The sequence below is a fragment of the Barbus barbus genome (assembly GCF_936440315.1).
Source record: "Barbus barbus genome assembly, chromosome: 14".
NCBI lineage: Eukaryota > Metazoa > Chordata > Actinopteri > Cypriniformes > Cyprinidae > Barbus > Barbus barbus.
Window position 1 is genome coordinate 7,368,703 of NC_136742.1, and position 8,918 is coordinate 7,377,620.

At 35.4% G+C, this 8,918-nt stretch overlaps 1 protein-coding gene across 1 annotated transcript; it reads right to left on the reverse strand.

The window, feature by feature from the left end:
* Positions 1–2,869: 2,869 nt before the first annotated feature.
* On the reverse strand, positions 2,870–8,792 carry LOC306880057 (40S small subunit processome assembly factor 1-like). Its single transcript, XM_079433335.1, has 7 exons — positions 8,111–8,792; positions 7,464–7,678; positions 6,551–6,610; positions 6,127–6,222; positions 4,979–5,065; positions 4,823–4,860; positions 2,870–4,419 (listed from the first exon to the last, which is right to left on the reverse strand). Exons 1-7 carry the CDS (start codon positions 8,184–8,186, stop codon positions 4,296–4,298), a joined length of 696 nt encoding a protein of 231 aa, XP_079289461.1. The 5' UTR covers positions 8,187–8,792; the 3' UTR covers positions 2,870–4,295.
* Between the last annotated feature and the right edge of the window lie 126 nt (positions 8,793–8,918).

Sequence of the window (8,918 nt, forward strand, 5' to 3'; positions counted from 1 at the left end):
GAATGTTCTGGGTTCAGTCAGGGCCATCGTCTCTTTGGGACAACTGAGAATGCTGTATATTAGCAGCTCATTAATTTTACGGACATTTCTGTTAACTCTAAAACACAATGCAATGACGTGTGAAATTCGAGATACCGGTAAAACACCTGTAAAAAATAAATACGGAACAATTCCTTCAAATTATACAGTATATTGTGCCCTATTGTTTTTAAAGTGTAGCAGTAAAACACAATCTCATAGCAGTTTCTAACTATTTTACATTTTGGCAAATTGGTGACTAATTCATATGAGTTTCTACGTACATTTTCATAGGATCTATTTATTCCCCAGTGAGGGTTAGGGTTAGAGGTGGACATTCATGCTCACTTTTTCGCTAAAAATCATACATTTTTATCTGATCAAATTTTAGTAGGGAAGAATTCGTACAAGTGCTTTAGCTGCATATTTCCACTTCTTAACCCTTCAGAACATTTCACCCCATAGACCTCCATTGTACCGTAAAAGTGCCAAGTTTAATTATCGTCTGTGGTAACTGCCAGCATGCCATATATGCTGTCCATATGCACTTTTTTCGCCTCATCCATCATATTTATGACCATCAGCTGGCAAAGTAATGGCGATAAATACAGAAATGCCGCCATCAGTGGGTTTGATCCATACAAAGTACCAGAAAACATTTTTTACAGATCTCAGGTTAGCCCTAACAAATGTAACTTTCATAAACATTTATATATTTAATCTCTGTATGTAATGCCAGTATATGGAGAGCACTGATATACAAGTTTTCTTTTCACAGCTTGCTAATGGGCTGCCAATGGTCATAATTATGGACGATGAGCTGGAAATTCATGTGACTGAAACGGATGAATAGCTAAAGCTGAACTTTGAGCATATTCCTTTAAATCCAGTTTATTCTGTGGGTGACGCCTGCCAAAACTGCCGTCTGTCTAAAAGGATCGATCTTGCTGAATAGTTTTTAAATATCGCAATGGACTTTTTTGTTTGTATTGAAGTATATTTAAAAGTTTATGTCAATGTAGATAATAGAAACACTGGTCATGTACTGAATATGAAACAAAATGCACTCAAAAACAGTTTGCTGAGATTGGAATAATGCTGATATTAGAACTTGAGAGAGTGCATTGTATATGTATGGTAATAAACCAACTGTACAGTAATAGAGAATTCATAAGCTAAATATGGATATGACCCAGAATCATGGGAGAAAGGATGTGTAGTATGAGGATATTTTACTTCCTCAATGGTTGAGGAAGTCAACTTGCAATTCCTGCCCAACTGAATTCATTTAAACTATCATACAAACTGCCATAGCCTAAAATATCCAGATCTTGGACATGAATAGTTTTCCTTACTTTTCCAGATTCTCACAGTCAGTATTCATTAGGCTGAGAAAATTAACGTCTTGTGCTGCGCGTCATTCACACAAATCTGCCAAAATTAGAGATGTTGCTTTGGAATGTGGTGTGTTTTCACTCAACAAACTTAAAACTTCATATCAGGGTGTTACTTCAACTATGGTCACACTGTAAAAAATCCAACTTTCGAAAAGTTCTACTAAGAAAGAATTTTTAATAGGACGTCACAAAAGTTATTTTGTTTACCTTACTTAGATACTCAAGTATGTGTTCACAACATATCCTAATGTTCTCCCAACTTTTCAAATTGAGTCATCTGAACGAGTAATTTTTCATTAAACAATATTGCACAAGTTCCAAGCATGCATTGCAGCTTGAAAAGATTTTATGCTAATTATTGTTAAAATATTATCATTGTTTTACATGTTACTGGGAAATTTATGCTGCTGTTGCCACTGTCAGTTAGCTGTCTTGTGGATAAGAGTTTATAATTTTACTGATTTAACATTTGTTGATCCTCACCATGGTTGGGAATCGTCTGCTGAGGTATAAGTGCATCTCATCTCAACTTCTGGAGTTAAAACAGTTGTTTAGCAGCATACTGTAAATGTTTGCATTATGTAGTGGGCTTTGAAAATAAACATATGTTAATGATTATTAGCATTGCTCAATACTGAATAATCTTTAGTTGACCTGACAGATCTTTTAACACTCAGTAGACTGACTTTTATTCATTAGACGAACTAAAGTTTTTAAGTTGTCGGTTGCTAGTTGAGTTAACTTGTCAAGTGCGGTAAGTTGCTTTAATTTTTTTGTAGGTCAACTTTTTTTTTTTTTACGGTCACCTTTTGCTCTGTGAACATCCAGAACGTTTGTCATTTTTTAACCAACAAATGTCATTTTCATCTTATCTTAAATGGAAATTACATTTGAAACATTTTGGACTATGATGGCCAGTGTTGGGGTAACGCTTTACAAGTAATACAAGTTAAGTAATCAGATTACTTTTTTTTCCAAGTAAGTAGTAAAGTAACGCATTACTTTTAAATTTTATAGAAAATGTCTGAGTTACTTTTTTCAAATATTCACTGACAGCTCTCTTCTCGTCTCTGTATTGAGAGAAACTGGGAGTGAGGTACACAGGCAGAGACACTTTCTTCTGCCTGAGACTTATTAATATCACAAATGGGAAAGGGCTTTTACATTTGCCAAGAATATAACTTTTGTGTTTTTTGTTATTCAAAATTAAGCAAGCCCAGCTCAGGTCACAAAAAGTAATGCAAAAGTAACAAAGGATTACTTTCCCCAACACTGATAAACTGATATTTACTTTGATTTTACCTTATTTTTTCACTTGTCACATGTAAACAACTGTTATAACGAAGTAAGGGACAATGCACGGCTAGCAGCGCAACCTCTCTTTTTCTCTGTATGTGTGTGGGTTTGTGCGCATCATTAATATGGAACAGTGATTAAACTGACTTGGAACTACCTGTGCTTTAAACAGTTTTAATGCATACTTGCCAGCCAATCAGAATCGAGCATTCAGACAGACCATGGTATAACTTCTATTAATCATAGAAGTTAATAGTTTTTGTTTTAAAAAAAAAAAAAAAAAAAAAAAAAAAAAAAAAATAAGATCAAAAGTCTGGGTCTGGGATAAGGGTAACTCAATAAAAATGTGTGTGTAAATGGAATTTAAAAGTACCAAAAATAAATGAAGGCATGTAAAATCACAAGACTTTTAATGTGACCCATCATTAACAAAGGTAAAATAATAATCCTTGGGACATAAAAGTGACCGAAGTTGAGGAAACACCCATAAAAAGAAAGCACAGATGAATTACATTGGATTTTTTCCAGAAACAAGGACATACTGAACAAATGATTCTCTTGAAAGCGCACACAATGAAATGGTCCGGAGGTGTTTTTTTACATAGCTGTGGTTAATATCACTGCCTGTGAGTGTGACCAACATCCCAATAACAGAAAATCTGCCACTGTACCAAGCGTTTAAGGATTCATTTTTCTATATGCAGCATACTAACTATGTGGATGTACATTAGTCAGGTGTCCGGCCCTCAGATTATCTCATTGTGAAGAGTTTGGAAAGGAAAGACAAGCTGTTTCTCTGAAAAGTCTTTCCATCGATCAGCTAACACAAGACACACATAAATAAACATGCTGTGTGCCATCATCATCATCATCATCATCATCATCCCTGAAGCAAGCTCTAATGTGTGGGTGCGTGTGTTTTCGGTGCTTTTCTTCTGTATGTAATCTTGAGCGCTCATTTCCTCTTACTAATGTGATATTTTGTACGTCTTTGTGGTTTGTATATCAACTACATTGTATATGACATTCTTTTCTTACTACTTAAGTGTAGAAGAAAACCAGTGTCTTTCCCTTTTAATAATCAATAAAACTGTGATCCATGCATCTTTATTCAGAGTATCTCCTCTATGATTGTTTTCTTTTCACGGCACTTAAATTGTACCAAGTTCACAGCCTCACAGATTCATTCAACTCCAAAAAGCAGTGTTTTAGCATGATCTATGGTAAATAAAACTACACATTTACCCTTTCTGAAGAAATTAGGTGTGACAAATCCCATGCTAGTGTAATTACTTAGGAGATCTGAGTTTTTTTTTTAATATATGTTTTGGTGTTCTGGGTATTTTCTCTAATATTTGGGTATTTTAGAAAAGGCTCACGTCCCAAAAATGGCCAAATTATGTGGAAAAATGTACCTCAGTAGGCAGCATAATTTGAGGTGTATTTTTGTCTGTAGCACATACAGTGAGGGGTTAGTTATGGCACATTTCAATTTCAGCTCAGTAAAAATGCGATATTCCATACTTCAATGTTCTTGCATTTTGAATGTTGTTTTTTTCTGAAGATTCAGAAACTCAGTCACTGTTACTTTTTCACTTTAACTTTTAATTTCTGAATGTCTTTGGAGCTCAACATCAGCATTCCATTTTTGAAGCGTCCTACTTGTCCACCAAGCTCTCCGCTAGACGACGATTTGCTTTTCTCAGTCCTGGGAAGTCAAAAAGAAAACAAAAATGATCAACACTACAAAAACAAAGACCTGATATCTTGACAATTCAGTAAATTCAATAGGAATCTGTGGGCAGAAAAGTTCCCCATGCAGATTTTGCTTGTGTTCATGCCAGATGGTCACACAGATTGGCTGAATTAACCAATAGAAAACTGCTGGTTTAAAAGTGACTTCTGTGCGAGTTGTGCTTCACTCATCGCTGAATTATTGAAAACTGACCTTTTTTTATTTGCCCTCAATTTTGTGACCACACCTTAAGACTGTGCTAATACAATCAAGCACAAACAAACTACAACCCATATCATTTAAATGACAAAAACTCCCGGAGAACATCAGAAGATGGACTTTTTAATGTCATTGAGTTCAAAAAATAAACACAAACCTTGATTTCCCTTCTTTCTTTCTTTTCTTCTGTGGTTCCTGACAAAACACCCAGAGAGGAAAGGTTAGTGAAAAGGTTGAACATGCTACAGAAGTAGTCAAGTGTTTTAAAAAGTAATCATATAACAATTTTTTAAATGTTAAAGGTTGTACTTACAGATTTTGCTTCCTCTTTGGCTTTCAGCTTCTGTTCTTTTATCATTTGTTGATACACTTTGTAGTTAACATACTGCTTATTAGGTGGCTACAGAGAAAACACAAGATTTATTCATTTGAGTATTGTAAAAAAAACAAAAACAAAAAAAACAATAAATTAAAATATTATGACAACGATTAAAAATAAAAGTGTCAAAAACATACTCTACACAGGTAAACAAACCCAAATGCAAACTAGTATTGTTAAATTGATTATACACATTATAAATTTTTGTTAATATTTTGAGTTAATTTTTATTTTTAGATTTTATGTTATAATTCTATTGTATTTTTAGTAATTTTGTCGTAGTTTTGTCATTTTTATATTTTAAGTAATAAAAATGTGGAAAAAGTGTCTATTTACTCTAAGTGCAAATAGCCCGCCTTGTTGGCAGAGGCTATTTAACTCCGCCCACCAAAATAGACGCTCATTTAACATCAGTTTCAGTGGCGTAAATGGTAAGGCGCATGCTTTTTAATGTGATCGACCCGAGTTCGAGCCCGCCTTTTGCGGAACTTTTTTTCTCCCTTTTCAAATCTCATATCGGATCAGAAAGGCATTTATTTACAATAAAAATGAAGGAAATAATCAAAAAGTTGAAAAAGTATCGGGTAGGGTTACGGTAGGTGTAAGTAGCATTCCTTTAATAATTTGAATTAAAACTATAATTTACACTTTATTATTGCGTACTGTTTTATAATGTACTATAATGCTGAGGTGCAGATAATTGCCACTATTTGCAATAAGTAGTATAAATAGAAAATCTTGCTATTTTAATAGTGTAAATAAAATCCATTACTATTTACACAGTGCAAAAAGCCGCTGCCAAAATGTTTGCAGTTTTTTATTATTATTATGGTTTTAGGTTTACAATAATTACCCTGCCACCAACACATTGCAAGTGTAGGGTCAATAGTTCAACCAACTTTCTCTGCAAGATTCGATTCCCCTGCTATAGCGCCCCTTGTGGCAATGCTGACAATGCATACTTGTGCTGTCTTATATATTGCATTCTGAGATGTTTCTGAACACAAAGCAGAAGGGTTTCTTTGAGTGTGTTTGAGGCCCAGCAGTGCTGCATGTGATTAGTGGATGTGTGCTGAACTCACTCTGGCTCCCAGCATGATGGCTCTGTCCTGCTCAAAGACCCTCTGCTGCTGCTTCTGATACCCCGACAGCCCAAACTTGTGAACCTCAAACCGAGCCTGTGGAGGACACACACGTCATGCCAGTTCAATCCATCATCTGATTATTGGATGGAGACAGAATTGAATGCGTTTTTGCAGTCGATTGTAAGAAAGAGGTGAAGTTTTAATTGACTAAATGACTGGAAAAGTCTGTATACGTCACCAGAGAGAAATCAAGTCACTTCTATGGAAGACCCAATTTGACATTTTGATGAAAAATTACAAGGTCAATAAAAAAATAAATGCATATAATGCATTTAGAAAATAGGGTGACTTTTTAATTTGTGCTGACTTTTAAAATGCTGTCTACAGCTCACTAGGTTTTGAAAAGGAGCAATAATCTCACCTTTTCTATTGTTAGTTTTTCATCTGAGCTGTTTTTCTTCTTTTCCTTGACATCAGAAACCTGAGGATTTACAAACATGTATAAAGCCAGATGAGAGATGAATGCAGCTGTTTTTATCTGTAGGGTTCACTCATTCTTTCATGCACGTATTCACATTTGCATTTACTCATTTGTGACCCAGGACCACAAAACCAGTCATAAGGGTGAATTTCTGAAATTGAAGTGCATACATCACATGAAAGCTGAATAAATACATTTTCCATTGATATATGGTTTGTTAGGATAGGACAATATTTGGCTGAGATACAACTAAAAATCTGGAATTTGAGGGTGAAAATCGCCTTTAAAGTTGTCCAAATGAAGTCCTTAGCAATGCATATTACTAAGTTTTGATATATTTACAGTAGGAAACTTACAAAATATCTTCATGGAACATGATCTTTACTTAATATCCTAATGATTTTTGGCATAAAAGAAAAATCGATAATTTTGACCCATATTGTTGGCTATTGCTACAAATATAACGTTACCTGTGCTACTTATGACTGGTTTTGTGCTCCAGGGTCGCTTCAAAGCAACTTACAAATGAGGAGAACAATAGAAACAAGACCAACCGTATACAAGTGCTGTGACAAGTCTCTGTTAGTCTAGCACAGTACACTTAGCTAGTTTTTTTAATAATTTTTTATAGAATAGAAAAGTGCTAGTATTAAGTGGTCAGGTGCATTTCACAAGAACTAGACATGGATTGGCCCCAGAGATCAAGGTTTGACAGTGGCTCCTGCTGGTAGATACTGTAACTACAAAAATAACCTTGTATTCTGATATGAACATTTTAATTCATATCAAGAAGCCAAAAAAAAAAGTTTTTTTTTGTTTGTTTGTAGATAATGGACCTGCATGTTCATCTTACCTTCTGCCCTGGTTCAACAGCCTTTGATAATTTGTTCTTCTTCAAAGGATCAATAAATGTAACAACCTCCACGTTGGATGGTTTAGCCCCAGATATCATGTTTTCACATACTACTGAGTTTGTCATGAGCTGCTCCGAGTCTGTGTCATGACAGGCCGTTTCTGTATCGTTCAAGTCATCGTTAGCCGAGTTCTTTCTTTTTCGAGACTTTTCACCTAAACATGAAACATTACATCAAATATTAGAATCATTAATTACAAATTCCACAAGACTGTTGTTAGCATATTTATTTTGTAGGCCTAGATTACATGCAGTATGCAACATTTGAATTATTAACAGCTGCAACCTTATTTATTTGTCAAACTACAACTTTCTGAATTAAACAGCAAATGTAACAAAGAATGGTTTTTTTGTGATGTTTATCGTTGCATACTAATTACTGCTTTAGTGCACTTGTTTAGGAAACAGTATGTAGTATATACTACAGTGCACACTATTCAGTACGCTAGTATTTCATTGTAAACAGAGCCCTGCATTACTACACAGCACATGGTGAATTTACTGCATCATACACTTGTCGGTGACTTAGAAAAATATATGTGCTAGCTAATATCTACCGTAGCTGTTATTAAAAACTTAACTCTCACCAAAATCATACAACTTGTTCAGAACTTGATCGAGGAAAAGCCGATCGTCACCGTGTTCATCTCTTGTCACGCTCATTTTTAAAATAAATAAAACACGTTTTAACAGCAATGTTCGTGTGTTTCACGTGTGTGCATCATATACGCGAAATGTCCTTTCTCACTGTCCGTCAATACGCTCGCCGTCCCGGAAGTAGCCTAGTCTGATATGCTGACACCGCCCATGTGATAAGACAAGACAGAAGGAGGAAGAAACTGTAACAATGCCTCTTTCCTCTGGACGGCGCCTGGAAGCCCAGAGCTCCAACCCTCCAGTGAAACACATTAAAACCTCACGGCGTTTTTGTCTGACTAGATGTACGGTAAAAGTCATACACTTCTAAATGTATCACTTTTAAGGAGTGCTACCTGACATAAAAATAAAAAATCGCGCAGAATGTGTAAATAAACACATTAAATGAACACAACAATGTAATAATCACAAACGTCAGTGATTGGTCCATCCGTGCAGCGCTGAGAAAAGTAACATGTACCACGTGTTCACGCCATCAACGTGAAGCCGAGGCGGATAATAACACCAGAAAACTTAAAAATATTCATAAAAATACTTATATTATGAGCTATTTCAAACACTAACTTGATTTAGTCTGTGACCATACTTTCAATCACATGAAGCCCGCCCCCCCCAATTACTGTCAACCAATCCGCAACCAGCAAACTCAAACTCACAAAATGATTGACAGGGAGAAGTCGTTTCTGATTGGCTAAACCTTGGAACGCCCCCTCGATTCGTTTTTTGCAGAGAACCGAG